This window comes from Canis lupus, chromosome 33, assembly GCF_003254725.2.
Source record: "Canis lupus dingo isolate Sandy chromosome 33, ASM325472v2, whole genome shotgun sequence".
Lineage (NCBI taxonomy): Eukaryota > Metazoa > Chordata > Mammalia > Carnivora > Canidae > Canis > Canis lupus.
In genome coordinates this window covers 20,323,273-20,345,523 of record NC_064275.1, presented here as the reverse complement: position 1 = coordinate 20,345,523, position 22,251 = coordinate 20,323,273, and the positions used below count along the sequence as shown (strand labels likewise).

General features: G+C 36.9%; 1 protein-coding gene across 6 annotated transcripts in view; it reads left to right on the top strand.

The window, feature by feature from the left end:
• The window catches only part of LOC112677948 (limbic system associated membrane protein), a 639,114-nt gene that overhangs the window by 319,947 nt on the left and 296,916 nt on the right, over nt 1-22,251 (top strand). For all 6 annotated transcript variants that reach the window (XM_025476809.3, XM_025476801.3, XM_025476791.3 and 3 more), the window contains exon 2: nt 15,338-15,570. In XM_025476809.3, coding sequence (XP_025332594.1) covers nt 15,338-15,570 — 233 coding nt within the window. The remainder of the gene's footprint in view (nt 1-15,337; nt 15,571-22,251) is intronic.

Sequence of the window (22,251 nt, the reverse complement as noted above, 5' to 3'; positions counted from 1 at the left end):
ATACCATAGCTATTAGATCTCCATATTCTAATCTCAAGACAGAATATAGTGATTAACACTTAATAATTAATAAAGAAACTAAATATTCCACTTCTGAATAAGGCTATCCACGCTACCATTCCTGAAGGTTGAATATAAGGACATATCTTGAATATCATAGTTCCTTTAATAGAAGTCTTTGGGAGAATACTGTGATTCAGGGTAACAGAATAAGAACTCTAGGAAATCTTCCCTTGGAGAACAAAAAAGAACAATATAAATCATTAAAAATATTTTGTAATGATTATTCTGCTCTCATTCTGTATTTTGGAGAAGTTTTTCATGATTCTAATGACTTATTTGGAGGCTGACATCCAAAATGAAAAGATTATATCTTGTAATAATAAGAGTAAAGAAATATACTGAATTTACTAATTACTAATTACTAATGCTAATTGTACAATAAAATATAGTGGGGAAAGAAAAATTTTTGAAGTTTTGTGAGATCAAATTAACCTATTTCACAGAAATAAACAGTGAAATTATTGGGTACGAGTTAGTCAGAGACACACTATAAGACATTACATTATGTAGCTAGAGGTGGTTTGTCCTCGGTGTGACATCTGAATACTGATTAAAAAAAAAAGTTAATTTCAATGCTTAAATATGAACCTCTAGGGCAGGAAATACCAGTAGGATAATATCAAGGACAGTATTCAAGTCCACCAGACAAGAATAGGGGCCCAGGTGATTTTGAACACATCTTATGTTTTTACTATACAGCATATTTTTAGAAATTTTTTGAGTTAAGTTTGCACCACACATTTTATTTATTTATTTATTATTTATTTATTTATTTATTTATTTATTTATTTATTTATTTATTTTAAGATTTATGTATTCATGAGAGACACAGAGAGAAAGAGAGAGAGAGGCAGAGAGAGGGGCAGGCTCCATGTAGGGAGCCTGGTATGGGACTCGTTCCAGGGACTCCAGGATCACACCCTGGGCCAAAGGCAGGCGCTCAACTGCTGAGCCACCCACCCAGGTGTCCCTATTTCTCTTTAAAAAATTTTTTTTGACATATATATTATAGTGCATCATAGATATATCATTAAAAAGATAATATCAGGGCACCTGGGTGGCTCAGTCGGTTGAGCATCCAACTCTTGATTTCAGATCAAGTCACGATATCAGGGTCATGATATCAAGCCTTGTATCAGGCTTCCCACTCAAGGCAGAGCCTGTTTGAGATTCTCTCTCTCCCTCTGCCCCTCCACTTGCTTGTGTGTGTTGTCTCTCTCTCTCTCTCTCAAATAAATCAATCAATTAATATTTGTGTAAATTAGTTAATAAAGTAATTTAAAAACAAAAGTATTATCTCTTCCAGGCGAAGAGAGAGAGAAGAAATGGTAGCATCAAGTGAAGGGAAATAAAATGCCTAGATTAGAATAGACAAAAGGGCTCTGTCCTGCCACAGCTGTCTTTCTAAACCATTGGGAATAGTAGGATTCTTTCCCCTTCAAGATTGTATTAGGAAACAGAAATCTCTAAGAATGTGAAATGAAAGGAAAAAGATTTTAGGTAATTCATTCATTCATTGAATAAATTATTAAGGAATTTTGTGTCAGGCATTTTTGAGACAATAGAGATGCAAAGATTGAGAAGACATGGTTGTTCTTCACTCTTAAAATAGTGATGTGAGGCAGAAAAAGAATGCTAGCCGGAGCAGGAAAGCAACTACAGAATTAGAGAATGCATCACAAGAGAAGGCACACCTGAGATGACTTGTGTAGCAAATAGGAACTTGCCGAATGAAAGAATAAGGTTCATAGCAGAGAGGGAGTGTGATGTCAAGAGATCAGCTGGAACGGTAGGTTGAGCTGACATATGTTTTGCTAATCTATTTGAACTGTTAAAATTAAAAAAGAACAAGTACATTTAAACAAGAGGATTACATGATCAGCTTCTTGTGTGTTCTGCATGAAGGATGAATGGTAGAACTATGGGTGAGGGATGCAACATTGGAGCCCAGAACACCAGTTAGAAGGCTAGGACACCAGTTGGAAGTGATGCCGACAATAGAAGAGAAGGTTCTGAACAATGGTAGTAATAGTATGGATGGAGATTAGAGGTCAATCTTAGGGGAAAAAAATGTAAAAATATATTTGATTACATAAATGACATGAGGGAGAAGGAAACAAGGACAGCTCTGTAGCTACTAGTTTTCATTAATAGATGGATTATGGTTATATTAACCAAAACTGGAAATTTAGGAAGAGGACAAGAATAAGATGGAAGATAATAAGTTTAGGTTCAAAAAATGCTAAATTTGAGGTGCCTTCAGATATTTATGTGGAACAGCTGAGTATGCTGTTTTAGATTTCAGTATGTTGGAGTATAATTAAAGCCAAAAAATCTGATGAAATGTATGAGGACTATTCCATGAAGCCAAGACGTGAGTGGAGAAAGAGGGGCCGATTATGGAAATTGAGAAATAGTGGGAGTTAGGAAGAGAGACAAGAAAATGAAGAATGAGTGGTGAATTGTGTTGAAAGCTATAAAAAGATGAAGTAGGACAAATACTTAAAATAAATCCACTGGATTGGGCTATTAGTGGATTACGAACATCCTTCTAGAAGTGGTCTTGATAGAGCCAGGTGAAGGTGCCTTGTCCTGGGGCGAGAGTAGACATTAATTAGTCAATATAATATTGACTACTACTATCAACATTATGATTAATACCACAATATCAACATTATGTTGACTATTAGTCAATGTAATTCTTGCTGCTGCTCAGATCAGGTTCCTGAGCACATTTAGAGAATTCAACAGAGTCCCTGGTGATATAAGTAACCCAGAAGAAAGAAAGCAATGATTTCAAAACAATGCCTCATTAATCTCCACTTCGATTTAGCTCTTTCTTTCTCTCTCTTCTTATCTTTTCATTCAACATTTAACTAAGGCTGGTATGAAATTTTAGAAATTATTTATAAATTGCGTTTTCATCTCAAACTCATGAGGTCTTGCCTTCATGCCCATTCTCTCAGTAATTTCTTCTTTTTTAAAAAGAGATTTCATTTATTTATTCAAAAGAGACACACACAGAGAGAGGCAGAGACATAGGCAGAGGGAAAAGCAGGCTCCCCACAGGGAGCCCCATGAGGGACTCAATCCCAGGACCCTGGATCATGTCCTGAGCCAAAGGCAGATGCTCAACCACTGAGCCACTCAAATGTCCCCCTCTCATTAATTTCTAAAGCTCTCTTTGATTACTTAATCTCGAGTCCCATTCACATCCTGATTGTTGATGTGGTGAAGACAGGCAGGCCTCCAAGGAAGGATTTAGGTAAGGGGGAGAAAAAAAGATGGGGAGAGAAAGAAGAACCACAGGAACCGACTATCACATGAGGATGAAGACCTCTTCGCATCATTGTCCTTTAGAAGAAAGTGCTGAAGGAAAAAAATACTTTTGGGGCTAGGAAACAAAGTGAAATGGGGTAGAATGTGGGTGATGGAAAAGCAAACGTGGAAGTCAGAAAAATGCCTATGATTATAATTCTCCATGTGAGAACTGTCCTTGTGATTTATAAGCATTCATCAGTGATCTATTGGCTTCATGTCAGCAGGGGGAGGGGACCACTACATTTCCTTCAGCTAAGATGGATCTCTTTGATAATATGTGCTCCTTCAATTTGCAGCTACCAGAGTGCCCTATTTCACATCTGTATCCACGAAGTACATTTAAAAAATAGACTTCTTTTTACTCTTTATATTTATCTGCCTTTATTTCCATTCCCTTTACCAGGGAAGACAAACTAGAGAGCAGGGCCCTTTTCTAATGGTAGCTCTTATGGTCTCATTACTCATTTATTTACTTACATGCTTACTGTATGTTAACTCTGTTATATCATATACTCTGTATTTATTAATTGCCATGTCTTAGAGGGCATAATTTGATCTAAATTTTATCTAAATGCATGTAATGAGGAGTCGTATTATAACGTAGCTCTGCTCCAATGGTAACATTTACATAATGCTGTGTATGATAAGATTATAAAGTAAGGGGCTGGGTTTTCAAGCGAGACTTATGGAAAATAGTCTCCTGACTTTCCAGCCATGTCTCATACCACAGAATGCTCATCCTAAGTGCATTATAATTTATTGTGAGCACTTTTTATTTCTCCCTACTGCTGGAATGAGATAAAGAGTAAACTCTACATAGTATAGAGCACATTTTTTTTTTCTTTCTAGAACTTAGCATACTTTGGATATTTACTTTGTAATGACTCAGAAGATAACAAAATTTTCTTTAAATAGTTGTGGAATTGTTTTTAATTGCATAGTGAATAAAAATTTCAACTAGAAATCTGAGCCAGGATTCTAAGACTAATTTTATTCTTTCAAAGATACAACTAAAGGCAGCTTGTTTCCCCCCCCTCTAAATGAGAGAGATTTTTCACAGAGAACAGAGACTTATAGCAAGAATCAAAACAAAAGCAAGATTTAAAATTGCTTCTCATTCTCATTCAAGCTAGTGCTGAGGGAAGAGGAGAACCTGTAGTTTATAGGAGAGGAAAGGAGCTATAGATACTTGCTGTTTTGGTGAGAGGATAATTGCCACTCACATATTGAGAAGAAGAAAAGATAAACCTTGTTCTTGTAGCCTGAGGGCCCATAAAGCATAGACTGTGACTCACCCGGTCCAGGAGGAACCCCAATTTTGCCAAGAAGATTTTTAGTAGATCACAAAGTACAGCATGGACCAGTTGTCCTCTGTTCGGGCTGCCCTGAAGAGAGAACCATGCATGTGTGGGCTCTGACTAGAGGGGCCAGAGGGGCATCAGATACAAGAGAATCCAGGCCTGCAGAAGGAGTTGTCCCTGGAAATGCCTTTTTTTTTTTTTTTTTTTTGGAAATGCCTTTTAATAAGTAAAGAATTGGATTAAACAGTTTCTGGTGGTTACTGGGTTTAGCCCAACAATGGGACTTATGCAGAACGAAATGCCCAAGATTCAAATTACAAAAAGCAACAGGGACAAGATTTTATTAGGCTTTTCCACAGCTTACTGGGTATTCTAAATACTTTAGCCCATTTAACAATTGCAATCATATGAGAAGATAGTCGTTATCCATGTTTTGCTAAAGGAAAACACTGAAGCTCTTTGGTAATTATGAACCTTTTAGGGCCAGACACTGCTCTGAATGGGTTTAAAATTCACCCATTTAAATATTACAACTGGCCATTAAGTAGAAACTATTACAGTCTTCATTTTATAGATGAAGAAACTTAGGCATAGAGAAGTTAAGCAAATATCCTGAGAGCACAGAGCAAGCATGTGATGGTGCTAGAATGCAGAGCAGGAAACTGGCTCCTGCTTCTAACTTGAACCCATAAACATGCCCCGCGCTGCCTTTCTCTGCTAAGTAACTTGCCAAAAGCTACTAAACTATGGAACCCATGACTTTTCCACTTCACTTCTGACAAGAAAATGGAGAATCTTAAGTTATGTTGTGACTAAGAAAATAATGATTTGTTTTCTAAACTGATCGAAGACTCTTGGAAAGAACCTAGGAGAGCTGTTTCCAGCCACTTATAAACGTTCCTGGGATTGATCTTAGCTGTGACTGGGGTAGAACTCCATTCTCTCCTGGCCTCAGCCTCAATTTTGATCTCTTTATAGAATTTCTTTTTTTCCCGTTTTCCATTCATTTCTTCTATGTGAATGCAGAGATGACACAATTGATGTGAAAAGCAGAGGAACACACAGACCCTCCGAGAATTGAGAGGTTTTGCGACATACTCAGTACCTAATTTGGTGAATAATTTCTGCTCCTTCTCTACTTCCTTTCCTCGCTTGTACCACCTGCATGAATATATGTTAATGCTTCTTCTGTAAGAAAATGAGCCTGGGGATCCCTGGGTGGCACAGCGGTTTGGCGCCTGCCTTTGGCCCAAGACGCGATCCTGGAGACCCGGGATCGAGTCCCACGTCGGGCTCCCGGTGCATGGAGCCTGCTTCTCCCTCAGCCTATGTCTCTGCCTCTCTCTCTCTCTCTCTCTCTGTGACTATCATAAATAAATAAAAATTAAAAAAAAGAAAAATAAAATGAGCCTGAAAATATAGCAATACATGTGTCATATACATGCTTATATAAGGATGCATGGACAAGTCCTCCCTACTGATAGTAAGAGATAAAAAGCATTTCTAGGGAAGACTTTTCATTGCTTCAGAAATGACACAAACTGTCCTGGCTTTACCAGTTGCCACTGTAGTTTCTTTTTTGCTCTTATAGGTGATGAATCATCTGAGTAGATAATAAGCCAATCACAGGAAGAGTGCTTTGTCAGCATAGCACATGCAAATACCTAGTGCAAATTGAATATTTAAAGAAATACGTGATTGATCAGAGAATCTAGGTAATAATAGATATTTAGTGGGTGTCATCACATTCTGTGAAGGGATAAACTTTTTGAATGGCCTGGGAAAGTCACTGTTTTTCCTTCATAGCCACCCCTATATATAACGATGTTCTTATCTATCATACTCAACCAAGAGAGAGTATGAAGATGAGCATGTTGTTTTACATCTTATACAGTGTTTCCGTGTACATCATCTCATTTTATTTATGGAACTACCCTATAAGTAATTCTAAGAGGTTGGATAAAGTATCATCAACTTCATTTTAGTTATGAAAAACTAAGATATGGAGAGGCTAAGTGACCTACCTGTGTTCTGAAGGCCAGAACTAAAATTGGTTTTCTTGTATGAACTAAATAGTATTTATTTTACCCTAACATTCCATCAGAAGTGTACAAATTCTTAAATTGTTGTGACAATTTAAATAGATCCACATGAATCTGGTTCCTGTGGTTCCTGTGGTTTGCTACCTCTCCATTTTCACCCTCTCCGGAACATCTGTCACTCCTTCTGTATGTATACTTATATGCATTTGTGCATGCAGTCACTTGTACATGAATGTGTACAAAGCAGCTGGGCTGCGGGACGATAATCATAGCATGTAGATACTGTATTGGTGTTAATTGAACTAAAATTCAGTAGGAATCTAGAAAAATAAATTATCATCAAACTAAGATCAGTTTAAGAGGTTCAAGAGGATCAAGATTAAGAGAGCATACGTGCATAAGAACAACAGAATGAGGTCACGAGAGTAGGCAGGGTTCAAAGCCATAAATCAAGTCTAGAAGGTGGTAAAAATGGGAGCAAGACAGCTAGAGAGCTGAAGCTTCTTGCTGCAGACAAGGCTAGCAGGAACACCTAAGGGTCACTAGTGAGGCCTCACAGTTCTCTTTTTTTCTGAGTTTAATCTTATAACATGATAATAAAACAAGAGATGTCACAAAATGATTAATAATTTAAAAATATTTAAATTTGGTTTTTCACTAATTGGGCATTTATTGCTTTTAATGTGTTTTCATAGTTCTGTTGGAATTCATCATACTTAAAATAATATGATAAAATCAGACTAAGGACCTCTGACTTAAGAGAGCCTGCTTAGTCCCATCGTCTGCGTTCCCTGATTTTACACACTAATGCTGGGAATGTACAGCCTTCTCTCTCAGACAGAGACTCTTTCCTTTTTTTTTTTTTTTTTTAAAGATTTTATTTATTCATGAGAGACACAGGCAGAGGGAGAAGCAGGCTCCATGCAGGGAGCCCGACGTGGGACTTGATCCCCGGTCTCCAGGATCATGCTCTGGGCTGAAGGCAGGTGCTCAACCACTGAGCCATCCAGGCATCCCGAGTCTTTTTCCCCTCTACATTCTATGATTGTTTTGATGATTCATAAGGATTTTGTTTGTAGGGTTAAAGTTATAATGCAAACAACATCAAGATAAAGGGGAAACACATTCTTGAAAACTTCCCTTCAATCCACATCTTGAATCATTCATTACACACCTTACAAAAGAGGGAAAGTCACAAATGTGAAAAATAATAAAAGTTTAAAAGCTTTCCAAAGAATAAAGATTAACAATTTCCCTAAAACTCAAATTGCCCCAAAAGAGTTGATTCTTTCTTATCTGTTCTAGATGTTATGGACCCATCTTATACAGAGAAAGAAAGTAAAAGACCAAAGTTTTTTTTTAAAGATTTTATTTACTGATTCATGAGAGATACAAAGAGAAAGAGAGAGAGAGAGAGAGAGAGAGAGAGGCAGAGACACAGGCAGAGGGAGAAGCAGGCTACATGCTGCAAGCCTGATGTGGGACTTGATCCTGGGACTCCAGGATGACTCCCTGAGCCAAAGGCAGACACTCAACTGCTGAGCCACCCAGGCGTCCCGAAAAAACTTAAATAATTTAAATAATTAAATAATTTCTCCAGCATTAAATTAGGAAGCAGTGAATTTATAGATTTCCTATTCACCATCAGTAGTGCACAGATCTTCCTTGACTCACGATTATTGGGTTACATCCCAATAAACCCATCCTAAGTTGGAAACATAAATCAAAAATGCCTAACATACTGAACATCATAACTTAGCCTAGCCTACCTTCAATGTGCTCAGAACACTTACAGTAGCCTACAGTTGGGCAAAATCATCTAACACAAAACCTATTTTATAATAAAGTAGTGAATGTCTCATGTAATTTATTGACCACTGAAAGTGAAAAAAAGGAATGGTTGTAGGTATATCAGTCATTCACCCTCGTGATGGCAAGGCTGACTAGGAGCTGTGGTTCGTTGCTGCTGCCCCGCATCACAAAAGAGTATCTTACCATGTATTAGTAGCTTGAGGAAAGATCGATACTCAAAATTCACGATGCGATTTCTACTAAAATTGCTTTCACCGTCTTGTAAGGTTGAGAAATTATCAGTCGAATCATTGTAAGCTGGGGACTGTCTGTACAAGACTATATTGATGTATAATTGTGATGCTAAAATAAAACAGCAAAGGAGTAATGTTTCATTTACTACTAACCATAACTAAAGTATGACTAGACTTCATTGTAGTGATTCTATCATGAACATGACTTATAATTCAGGGACTTCGCTGGAGGCGATTAAGTGTCTGCAAATTAAGAACCATATGCTTATTAAAAAACACCGTTGTTGATGTTTGCCCTATGCTTCCAGATATTTAAAGCAAGAGACCAAAGTCTGACTCAGAGTTTTTCAGCTCAGCCCTGTCAACGTTTGTGAGGTCTTTATTATGGAGATTGTCTTTTATGTTGTAGGATGTTTAGCAGCATCCTTGGCCTCTACCCACTAGATGCCAGTAGCAACCTCCCCACTTCAGGTTGTGACAACCAAAAAAATATCTCCAGATATTGCCAAATATCATCTGCAAGTACGAATTGCCCCCACTTGAGAACCACTGGTCTCACATTCTTAATTTTAAAAACAAATCTCTTACTTATGCATTCCACTGCCCTGGTCCTTACATGTGAGAAGTATGAGGATAGATAATTGATGAGAGATTGAGTAATGCACTTACTTGTGATAAATGAATAAATACCAGATTATATTCCTGAGAAAGAAAGGAAAGTTTGGATAAAATTTTTTAAAAGATTTTATTTATTTATTCATGAGAATACAGAGAGAGAGAGAGAGAGAGAGAGAAGCAGAGACACAGCCAGAGGGAGAAGCAGGCTCCATGCAGGGACCCGATGTGGGCCTCGATCCCAGGTCTCCAGAATCACGCCCTGGGCTGAAGGCAGGCGCTAAACTGCCGAGCCAACCAGGGATCCCCAAGTTTGGATAAATTCTAATGCCAAATTGAAACATTTTTTAGCAGCAAGTAATGTTTGTTAAATATGAAGAGATATGTCTAGTAGCAATTGAATAGGTTTAATATCTGATAGATCTGTATCACTTATATCTTGGATGTACTGTCAGCAAATATGCTATTAAGCAATTTATTGCTACAGACCAAATTTAGCATGTCTGTTCTGCCTCCAATTATACTCATCATTTTAGAAGCAGACTTAGGCAGTATGAGTAGAATTGTCGATGTACCTGTTTGTATAAATGTGCATAATATGCTTGGTGTAAAGTGTTTGCAGAGATCCAATGCTTGAGATTTTTATGGGTGCATTGATTTTTTGTGACAGTTTTATGGCTGCAGATATACTGAACAGGGAAGATAAAAATTTGTTTGCTTGCCTTTCCTGTAATTTTTTTAAAGCTGATTTTTAAAAAAAATCATAGGCCCACAGTTAAGGTAAGTAACCCACCTGATATTTGTGGGTTCATGGCTAAAGTGGGCAACCCACTAAACATTTATCTATTGCTTTATGTTTCTCTCACTTTTTCACATGTGACATAGATTATGTAATTCTCAGGGATGAAGTTTCTTTATAATGAAAGCACTGAGCACATATTTTTCTCTCCTTTACTTTCATGCTACTACCACACTCAATAATTCTCTTTTAAAATTCCACCTTGTATCTAATACTTTTAATTATTTCTTAAGAAATGTTAATATAGTTACCCATCTATTCTGCACCTCTTAGATAATTAACTAATATTTGATTTTTGACCTAATGTCAATGTGTTAAATTCAGTTTACTTATTCCACGTTTCAGTGAGTGCCTACTGTGTGCATGGTGGGTATACTGCTAGGACCTGTGAGGGCTCCACAGACAAGTTTCAGGAGGGTCACTGTCATTAATAAGCTCAAAGGAAAGATAAATGCAGATAACTTTAATGCAGTGTGGTGTATAACGAGGTCATAAGAAAGATCCATGAAAAAGGACGGAATACTAATAACTGAGGATTTCCTAGAGAAGTTGGTACTCTGTATTATAACCTCATGTTCTCAGCTACCTGCCAAAAAATCCCAGCTGAAGAGGAGGGATTCTCTCTCCCTCTCTTCTTGACACCAACACCCACTCTCTTTAAGGAGCAGTCCTTTCTAAATCCAGGAATGGTTTGCAACATCATGAACTCCTAGAGGAAACATTCTGTTACATCTAAACAATACGTAACACTTACAGATTTTTAAAATACATCTCACTAACCACCTCTTACTGGTCAGAATGACTAAAATTAACAACTCAGGAAACAGCAGATGTTGGCAAGGATGGGAAGAAAGGACTAACCCTCTTACACTGTTGGTGCAAATGCAAACTGGTGCAGTCACTCTGGAAAACAGTATGGGACCTACTCAGAAAGTTAAAAATAAAACTACCCTATGACCCACCAATTGTACTACTAGGTATTTATTCAACAGATACAGACATAGGATTCAAAGGAGCACCTGCACCCCAACGTTTATAGCAGCAGTATCCACAATAGCAAAACTATGGGAAGAGCCCAGATATCCATTGACAAATGACAGATGAATGGATGAAGAAGATGTGTGTATGTGAGTGTGTATATAATGTGTGTGTGTATATAATTTGTGTGTGTGTGTATATATATATATATATATATATATATATATATATAATGGAATATTACTCAGCCATCAAAAAATGAAATCTTGCCATTTGCAACAATGTGGATAGAACTAGAGGGTATTATGCTAAGTGAAATAAGTCAGTCAGAGAAAGACAAATACCGTATTATTTCACTCATATGTGGAATTTAAGAAACAAAACAGATGAACGTAGGGGAAGGGAAAGAAAATAAGATAAAAACAGAGAAAGAGGCAAACCATGAGACTCTTAACTATAGGAAACAAACTGAGGTTTGCTGGAGGGCAGGTTGGTGGGGGGTTGGGGTAATTGGGTGATGGGCATAAAGGAGGGTACTTGATATAGTGAGCACTGAGTATTATAGGCAACTGATGAATCACTAAATTCTACCCGTGAAACTAATTATACTACACTAACTAAATTGAATTCAAATAAAAAATTAAAATAAAATATTTTATTAATAAAATACATCTCTTCATACTTCTCCAGCTTTAGCCACATCTGATATTGAAGATAAAGTCATTAGATATCCAGTTCTGAACTAGATTGTCTGGTATTGAAGTAGCATTCTGGGTAGGGGATAATTCATTATTATATTATGATGGCATGGCATGAGAAGTCTCATTTACTCTACAGGAATACCTAATGCACAATTAAGCTAACTTAACTCATAGATGGAAGCTCATGATGCTTGCTGGTCAGTCAGTGCATGTTGGGAAACAGGATCAGCATTAAATTGACATTTCCTCATTTTTTAATAACTAGGTGTTCTGTAACTGGTTATTTTCACTGAACCACCAAAAGTTCTACAAATTGAGATTATTTTGACTCTTACCATCTTTTTTTTATGTGTATTTCTTATGGTTTGAAATAGTTGCCACCTTAAATCAAGATATCAAAATTTTAAAAACGAAATTAGTTCTAAAATTGTAATATTTTTGCCATTTTTCAGTATAAAAGTTTTAGTCATGTAGAAAGATGATTTTCTAGTTTATAGAGTCAATATATTTACTTTGGAACGACTGGCTACATATAAAGAACCCTTAAATATCTAGAGGAATTGTTTTCCTTTTAAAAATACTACATCATTGGGGCACCTGGCTCGCTCAGTCAGAGGGGCATGTGACTCTTGATCTCAGGGTTGTGAGTTCAAGCTCCGTGTCGGGTGTAGAGGTTACTGAAAGTAAAAATTAAAAAACATACAGAAATACTGCACTGTGCTCTGTTTGGCTTCCTGGCTAACTATACTAAGTTAATAAAAAGTGTGAGTGTATATGTGTATGTATTCTATGCCTTTCATCTATTTGTAAGTAAAAGATAAACTTTAAAAATAAATATAAGTGAAACACAATGTAAGAATAAGATGTTATATAGATTGTCATAGCAAAATTTCCACATAATGTATTGTTTCAGTTAATACATTTTTATGGGTCTGGCAGTTTTGCTGAAATAGTCCATTACTTCTTTAGGTAAGATAAATCTGAACACTCTCAGAGAATAATTTGGAATAATGATCTGTGTGATAATTTTAACTTGTGTATGGACAAAAATTGCTAAAATGTTGAAAGGACCCTAAACACCTGATTTAGAAACTGTACCTTGTGCTGATAAGGAAATTTGTCTGATTCATTTGTTGATGTTATAGGGTTTAGGATGGGAGAGTGGAAAATAGGTAACTATATGTCTTCTACTCTGTGTGTGTGACACTATCAATTTAACAACAGGTATTTACCAAGTACCTAATATATAAGATTAATTTTTGGTGGTACCTAAATGAACAGGGCAAAATATATCTGTCTTTAATTGATTTGTAGGCCATATTTATGTGAAATGTTACATGGTATTTTTTTCCCAAAATGAACATATTAGGAACATATTTTGGGCTAGACATTATTCAGATTAATCTCTATGATGTAGCAATATCTGTTTGCTGCTGTGTTGAGCTGCATGGATGAGAAAAGTGCAAGGAGGTACATGATACAAGATTTAAAATGCATTTACAGAGGCAAATTGCCATTCTTCTCTATAGAAGAGAAAAACACGGTAAATCTACGTCAGTCGTTTCATTTATGTTCTAGAAAGCAGAAAACAGCCTATTAATTCACAAATGATTCTCAGTTGACAAGTGTCACAAATACCATGAAGGACAGAGAAACAATGCCAAATAATAATAAAACAGGAAGAGTCCAATCATGTCTGGAAAGAAACAGCAAGAATCCATGAAGTTAGCTTTGTACTCTCTCATGGAGAAGTTCTAAATTATCAAACACATACAACTAATCCCAACAATATCTCTATGGAAGAGAGATACATATTGGGTAATAGAGACATTAAATGTTGACTTCATCTACTTATATTCTTGAAAATAAATAGGTAGAGAAGAAAAGAGAGACCTGCGTATTATAGAACTCAAGTAAATAAATAAAATTCTCATGTTAAATAAGATATTCAATTCACTTAAAAATAATAGAAGGTCTTTTGAACCATAGGTGAGGTATTCTAAAAGAATTCAGCTTTTCTCTTTTTCCAGAATGAGGTGGCCTCTGTATGCCTACTATAGACAGCCTGTAGATGATGCATCAATTTCCTGTCTATGTGTAGATCCAGAATCTTTATGACTGACTCTTTTGACCTAAAAGGAAACCTGGATTTGACTTAGTTTGGAAAACACAGAACATGGTATTTTAATTGTTCTGCTGTCATGCTCCTGGCTTCTTCTCTCCATCCCTCATGCCCCAGAGTGCTGAGCAGATGGCTCTACAGTTGTGAACAGGGTCTGGGACAATCTCCCTGTGGGGCAGACATAAATCTTGCCAAAGGGATGCAGAGAGAAGTTTGTTTGTTTGTTTTTGCTCAATTTTTCCATTTCCAGATTCTTACAGGAATTGAAGGAGAAAACAACATTAGCTACAAAGTATTTGCTCCTTCTACATTAATCTGCATTCTTTGCCTCTTTCTTACAAGTTTCAGAAAGAGATCCTTTTAGGTTTTTTTAAAAAATATTTATTTATTTATTCTTGAGAGACAGAGAGAGAGAGAGGGAGAGGAGACACATAGGCAGAGGGAGAAGCAGGCTCCATGCAGGAAGCTGGATGTGGGACTCGATCCTGGGTCTCCAGGATCATGCCCTGGGCTGAAGGCAGCGCTAAACCGCTGAGCCACCTGGGCTGCCCCCTTTTAGGTTTTTTAAAATAAGTCACCATTCAAATAAAGATTTCCCCTTCATCTTTCTTGGAAAATGAACTACAAAATTGGTTATTTCATTTCCCATTAAATATTGAATCTGTTCTGATGCGCCAGAAATGCTGGTTGTAAGCCATTTTGCCAGCGCACAACCTGCTGCCCTTAGCAGCTGGAAGCAGACTTAGGCAAGATGATATTAGGTTTGATTTCCTTGACACCATACTTATCTACTTACCTTTGGATTGACTTAGACACTTCTTGCTCCTGGGAGAGGGCATTCCAAACTTATAAGAATCTGAAGCAAATTCTGAAATCTTGTCCAATTCCTACAGCAGTGGGGCATAAATTGTATCTATCATCACACAGGACTTTAGGAAGTACTTATGAAAGAATTAAGACAATTCAAAACTCAGTAAATGTGCCACATTATCACTTGTCAAATTCTCAGTTACTGAAACAGATGGAGTTCTGTGTGAATGACCTTTTCCTAGACAAGAAGAAGATAATCCAGTGGGAAGTCAATATCTATTTAATTTTATTTGCCAGCATTTTTCATATTCATTGTTTATTGCCGAATTGGGTCCAATATAATGACATCCATCCATTGGATGGTAATTAGATCTTAGGAGAAATAGTGGCAATAGCTAGGTCTCTAAGAAATGGCATGGCAATTATTCATCCTGCATATAATTATTGTTCTTGATTGGTCTTGTTGAGGACAATCATGTGGAGAATGAATGCAGATGCAGGCATGGCTAAGGTGCTAATGTTGTTATTCTGCTCTACCAGGTGTGTTGTAGAAGACAAGAACTCGAAGGTGGCCTGGTTGAACCGTTCTGGCATCATTTTTGCTGGACATGACAAGTGGTCTCTGGACCCTCGGGTTGAGCTGGAGAAACGCCATTCTCTGGAATACAGCCTCCGAATCCAGAAGGTGGATGTCTATGATGAGGGTTCCTATACTTGCTCGGTTCAGACACAGCATGAGCCCAAGACCTCCCAAGTTTACTTGATCGTGCAAGGTAAGAAAAGATGGGATAAGTGGATGTTAAGGGAGAGGTGAGAAGCAGAAAATAAACATGATGTACAAAATATTTGCAAAATCCTTTGTGGAAAAAAAAAAACAACTTTCAAATGCCTTATTGCATTTAAGTGTTATTTTTTTCTCTGAAAGGATAGATTTAGAATAAGAGGAACAAGGAGAATATAGAAGGTGGAATCTTGCCATTGTGAGCCAGTACCCTTGATAAGAATATTCTCTCCTAGTCCCAAATTTAAAAGCACACAGCAAAGGCCACAGCGATTGAAATAAGTTGGAACAGGGTAACAAGAACAAACAGAATGCTTAGAACCATGTGAGGTGCACTTTATCAGCTGTTGGGTACTGGATGCTTTGCTGAAGGCTTGATTTTTATCTTTAGCATAAAGAGTGTTACTAATTATCTGTTTTTATGATAGTAAATGTTATTTAGAAAAATAAAAATTTCCAGAGGCCTTGACATCATCTCAGCTGGCCAGCTTTCTTTTTAAATTATATCTCCATTTAATGGTAAATTATTTGTGAACAAATCCAGTGTCAAGGATCTGCAAAGTCATTGGGGATAATCTGCTCCTAGATTGGGGTTTCCAAGGGCACACCTGAGTCATGGTTTTATAGGATAAAAACCCTAAGTGGCATACGCATGCCCCCAAACAATAGCTCTCATGGGTCCCTTTCCCCATAATTGCAGAAAGAGAACAAAGCTGATCAGCTGCAAATTTTATTGCAAGCAAAGTCAAACCACCAGCAGTTTCAATCCATCTATCAGGAAAGATCTAAGCACTAACAAATATTAGGGCTGTGTTCATGTATTCTTGATTTACAATTTTATGTAAATTTAATGCAAATTAAGCATGGCCCTAGGGCTCCTGTCAGGATTCCAATGTAGTCAGTGGTGTGGGAAAGTTTGACTGTAGCTTCTATTAATGTGTTATGGAATTGATTATTGCAGCGTTTAAATTATTGCTCTCTCAACTCCTCTGATTAATAGATTGAAACTGGAGTAAAATACATCAGAGACTGCCTGGTCCAGAGGTGGTTTAGTCATGTGACCTCTATCTTGGTCCATTTGCAATGGCTGACAGCTTCATTTTATTGCTTGTAAAAGGCATGTCTTCTGACTTGCAAAGTTCCTCTCACAGTCAAGGCATAGAATGTTTTCCTTGTAGTTTATAAACCTAGAGCTTCATAACACGATGCTGCAGGGCTTGGATCCGAGGCAGTCCATTTAAATGTGTAAACATAACCAGAGATGTGTAAATATATAAATAGGTGATGTGTAAATATATAAATAGGTTAATTTACCAGCTCCCTCAAAAACACAAGTAAGACATATATTTTCTTTCCTCTCTCTCTCCCTCTGTCTCTATCTCACACATACACCCTCCTCAAAACAGAAGTTCTATCCCATGCCATGGCAGAAGGAGTGGAGTTAACTGGTTTTCTTAAAGCCCCTTAGAAAGATTTTATCGAATGACCAGGTCCATATTATATTATGAGATTCCTACACAATTTTAACACCTTTACAGCCTTTAATGTCATCGGAAAGCCACTAGAGACCACAACTAGGAAATTTGTATTGTACCATACTAAATAAAATTACGCAATTTGAGTATATTATAGTCCTTGGTTTCTAGATGAGGAAACAGAAGTTCATTAAATTTAAGTTACTTGCTCAAGATTACATTAAGAGTTCAACGAGTGAGTAGTTTGGAGCCAAGACCAGGAATCAAATTTTCTACTGGAAGGGACATTTATTGTTATGACTTTAAAAACTGCCATATTTATATTTAAGTCAGATCTTAGCACCAGATGCCTCTTCCTCTTTTTTTTTTTTAATTTTTTGGTTATTTATCTATGTACATTTTAGGTATGAACTAAATGTACTAATCCTAAAGGGATTAGAGGTAGAAATAAGTTCGACCATACTTGCATGTACCTTCATACCATGTTTGCATAAGTTAAATTTGATAAATTAATATTAAGTAATGGAGAAGAGCCTACCGAGTGCCAGGTACTATTTAGTCCATTGGGAAACCTTTAAGGTTCCTCTAACTGGCCTATGAATTAAATTGACATGAAATAGATTAATAGGAGAATATCAAATTGAATTTCATATGTGTGGGGATCCATATAGACTTGAGATTCCAAGGACAGGCAAAATGAGGTATATATATATATACCATCCTGAATTAACATAAGGGGCTATTCATCTGGGCCTTCAAAGGAAAAGAAAGCAATTCACAGAAGAAAAAAAATGAGTAAATGCTGGCCCATCCAGAAACAATGGGACATAGGGAGGACTTTGACCAATTAGTGCTTGGTTCCTCCTTATCTATCACACATAGTTCATATTAGAATATAGTTATTTATGGTGCTAGCTCTCTTGCTGGAGCAGGTACTCTATCTAAATTCCTTTTTTTTTTTTTTCCTACCTAAATTCTTTAAAGCAGTTAGGGGGAAGGTCAACATTTCTTCCTGAGTCTTTGGGCCTTGATTATTTTTAGCTCTAAATAATCTGCATGCCAAAGGTACAAATCCTGGGGCAACTCTTTCTGAACCCCTACAGTTTTTCCCATTTGTTTCTAATAATATTATTATTAAGTAGGTATTAATTACTTTATTATAAATATGCAAAAGCTTAAAGTTCAGACACAATAAGGAGCCAGCCCAAGGCTGCCTGTTGGTTTAGCACAGGATTTCAAACCCATATCTGTGTGATTCAAGATACTAGTGTGGTGTTTTGTTTTGTTTTGTTTTAGTCACATTGCTGTGGAAGAAAAAAAGAGCAACAAAGTTTATACTTGTAAAAGAGATGAGAAAGAATCCTCTCCTCCTTGAGCCTGAGTCAGGGATTTTTTTTTTTTTTACAATTATATGGATGTTGGCATTTTATATCTAGCACCAGATGGCTGATCCACTCCCCATTAGGATATTAAACCTTGCGATTATATCAGTGATTCCATCCCATCATCCTGTTTTGTTCATACTATTCCCACTCCATGCCTCAACCCTACGTTTTCACATCAAAGATCCTATTTCTGGGAATGGCTGCCATTCTTCTTCCCTCCAACCCCAAAGCACCTTCCTTCGAAATGAGAGTCCTTTGAATTTTTCAAATTCTGCCTTGTGCACCCTCCATGGTTTCTGTTAATCCAGTTTAGTCATTAAATAAATATTTTTTTCCTATCCTAATGGTGAGGCCATCTTTAGTTACCAGATGCTATGAGATACCATGAAAATATAGCAATTAACAATGTGGGCCTTGAAGTCACACTGCCTGCTTCAAATCTCAGTTTTCTTTCTTATTATTCAGATAAGTTTGGTGATAAACTGCTTAATTTCTCTAAGGCTCAGGTTTGCCATATATAAAATAGAGATAAAATTTAAATTTTAAATCTTCCCAAATTTATTGTAAGGATTAAATTAGATGATCTATGTAAGACCTTAATCCAGTGTCTGGATATCATGTGTTTTCACCCAATAAGATGCTAATAATGGTGATGATAAGGATGGTGATGATGATGATGTTGGTGATGATGATGGTGGTGATGATGATGGTGATATGATGACGATGACAGCAACCATGCTGTTTCTACTGTTTCTGATTCTGTCATAAGACTTACTTTGGCTGTAGGGCTGTTGCCCAGAGTCTAACACCTGCTTCCACTTATTGCCTATTAACCCTTGTGTTGGACTCTTTCAGCTTTTGTTTTAGATCCTTCCTGTCCATTTTCTCAGTTGTCACCCTCCTTAGCATCCAGTCTTCAGCTTTACTTCTTTAGGATTCTAATGGGCTTCTTAGACTAGCATCTTCTTAAAGTTCTTAGAGAGCTTTATTAAGAATATTTAAGGGGGATATGCAACATGCTTCACCAACACTTAGAGAGTTTGTTAAATTTTAGATTGGAGGGACCTTTCCAGAATTTCTGATTAAGCAGTTCTGGGGTCAGGGGCTGAGAATATGCATTTCCAACACATTACAGGTGATAATAATGCCACTGATACAAAGACCATACTTTGAGAACCACTGCTCCAGAAGAATTGTATACCTTAAGATTATAGGCAGAAGTGTTCTTGCATAATGTCATTCAATTTCAGATAGTGTTACACTTTCAAATACTCCTAAAACTAATCTCATTGGACATGAGACCGAGAACAGATAGATTGAGAAATACCTTAAATTTCATGGTAACATCTTAGGCCCTCTGAGACTGCTTACCTAGCCTATTTCTGTGGAAAGAAAAATCTCTCTTCCAAAACTGTCCATTTTCAGGTATCAAAGCTGAGGATGGGGATCCCTGGGTGGCGCAGCGGTTTGGCACCTGCCTTTGGCCCAGGGCACGATCCTGGAGACCCGGGATCGAATCCCACGTCGGGCTACCAGTGCATGGAGCCTGCTTCTCCCTCTGCCTGTGTCTCTGCCTCTCTCTCTCTCTCTCTCTCTCTCTCTCTCTCTGTGTGTGTGTGTGTGTGTGACTGTCATAAATAAATTAAAAAAAAAAAGCTGAGGAGGGGGAATGGTTGAAACATAAAAACTGGGGATCTCTGGGTGGCTCAGTGGTTTAGCGCCTGCCTTCAGCCTAGGGCCTGATCCTGGAGACCCGGGATTGAGCCCCACGTCGGGCTCCCTGCATGGAGCCTGCTTTCCCTCTGGCTGTGTCTCTGCCTCTCTCTCTCTCTCTCTCTCTCTCTCTGTCTCTTATGAATAAATAAATAAAATCTTTAAAAAAAATGAAACATAAAAACTGCTCTAGGTTTCAAAAATCTCACCTGTATAAATTTTTAAGTATTTGTACCCCTTATGTTTTTCATGTTTCATTTTCCCTGGAAACCTCCTTTCCTTTTGTATGTATTCCCATCACATTAGTGACTATTTAACATCTCCAACATTTTCTAAGTTTTTGTCAGTTCATGAGGGTCATTACACATAAAATATCCTGTGTGAAATAAATATGCTACATGGTTCACTAAACTCAGTCTTTAGCTAAATGGCATCTCTACACACCTTCTTCATCAGGTACACAAGTGACAGTTTTGCATCAGCAAATGTACAAATCAGTAATGATCTCCGGTTGACTTGTGATTAATGGTATTAAATGTTGCATCTGTGGAACCCAAAGCTATTCAAACATAAACATGCATCTGAGATACTTAATGAATGGTAGGACTCATTTCTAAAGCAGATATTTTGGTTCCCACACCACCTTCTTTAAAGATTCTGTGACAAAAGATTAAGAAAACATTATCTTTAACTTTAATAAACAGAGTACTTTGACATCTTTCCTATTAATAATGTCCATTTTTTCTCTAAATGTTATCTTCCTATGACCTGTTTTTCCTGATCATGACACAAACGGAGGTATTTGAATTATGACTATGCTTCTCTTTATGTGATCCTTGTCTAACCTGCAACAAAATCAACATTTTGGTTTATTATACTTGTCAAAATGTAGATTCCTGAAAACCACTCCCAGAACAATTGAACCAGAATCCCTGGGAATACAGCCAAAATTTGCAAATACACTGTGTTCTGCATGTGATTCAGATCCATGTGGAAAACCGAGAACTACTGTTCTAGGGACCTAAACAACTAGTGAGAAGAATTTGCTGCTGTTGGCTGCTCATTTTGCTGTATGACGCAGCATCAAATTGTATATAAAGCTCTGTGGAGCAGGTACTAGAGCCTTATAATAGAAAAAATATAAATAAATAAATAAATAAACCTGTGTCCTTGTTAAAAACAGATATTCTTGAGTGCTAGGAATAGTGGCCCCCCAAATGACTTCTTTTTTTCTTTTGACTATAGCATTAGGAATCTCCACATGTATGTGAATGCAAATGACACCCTAACATGATAGGATTTTTAAAATGTGAATCTTGTTTTTAAATATCTCATTCAGGGGCACCTGGGTGGTTCAGTCATTAAGCATCAGACTCTGGGTTTCAGCTCAGCTCATGATCTCCGGGTCGTGAGATCAAGCCCCAAGTCAGGTTCCACACTGAGTGCAAAGTCTGCTTGAGATTCTTTCCCTCTCCTTTTCCCTCCTCTGCTTCTCCCCTTGCTCACTCTCTCTCTCTTTCTCTCAAATAAATAAATAAAATCTTTATAAATAAACATCTTATTCACCATCCCTTGCTTACATTTATCATGTTTTCACATTTTTATTCATTATACTTCCCCCAGTACCTGTACTAGAATGGTCATTTCCATGTTGAGTCTTTTTTCTCTTTTTAAGCTATTCTAATTTGGTTGCCATTGTTGTAAAAATAGCCTATTCTGCATAAAGCATTGGAGTTTTTTTTTTTAACATTTTTGGTTTTTGAAATGTATTTCTAAATTAATATTTAAATTTCACTATAATATTAAATAGAATCCCAGACATTTTTCTCAACTTCTGTGATGCAAATCATATACATGATTTACTGAGAATTTATTACATGTAAGGAAATTTATTAAATAATTACCTTAACTAAACCAATGTAATTATGGAAAAAAATATAAAAGTGGGACTCCTTCCTTGTAAGATTGTATTTGGCCTTTATTCTCCCTCAAATCCACATGCTTAAAAAGCCAGATTTCCTGTACCTCATTCACTTTAGAATATTCATTTTGACTTACAATTGTAATGTCTGTAGATTCATCTTTATTTTTTATTACTTA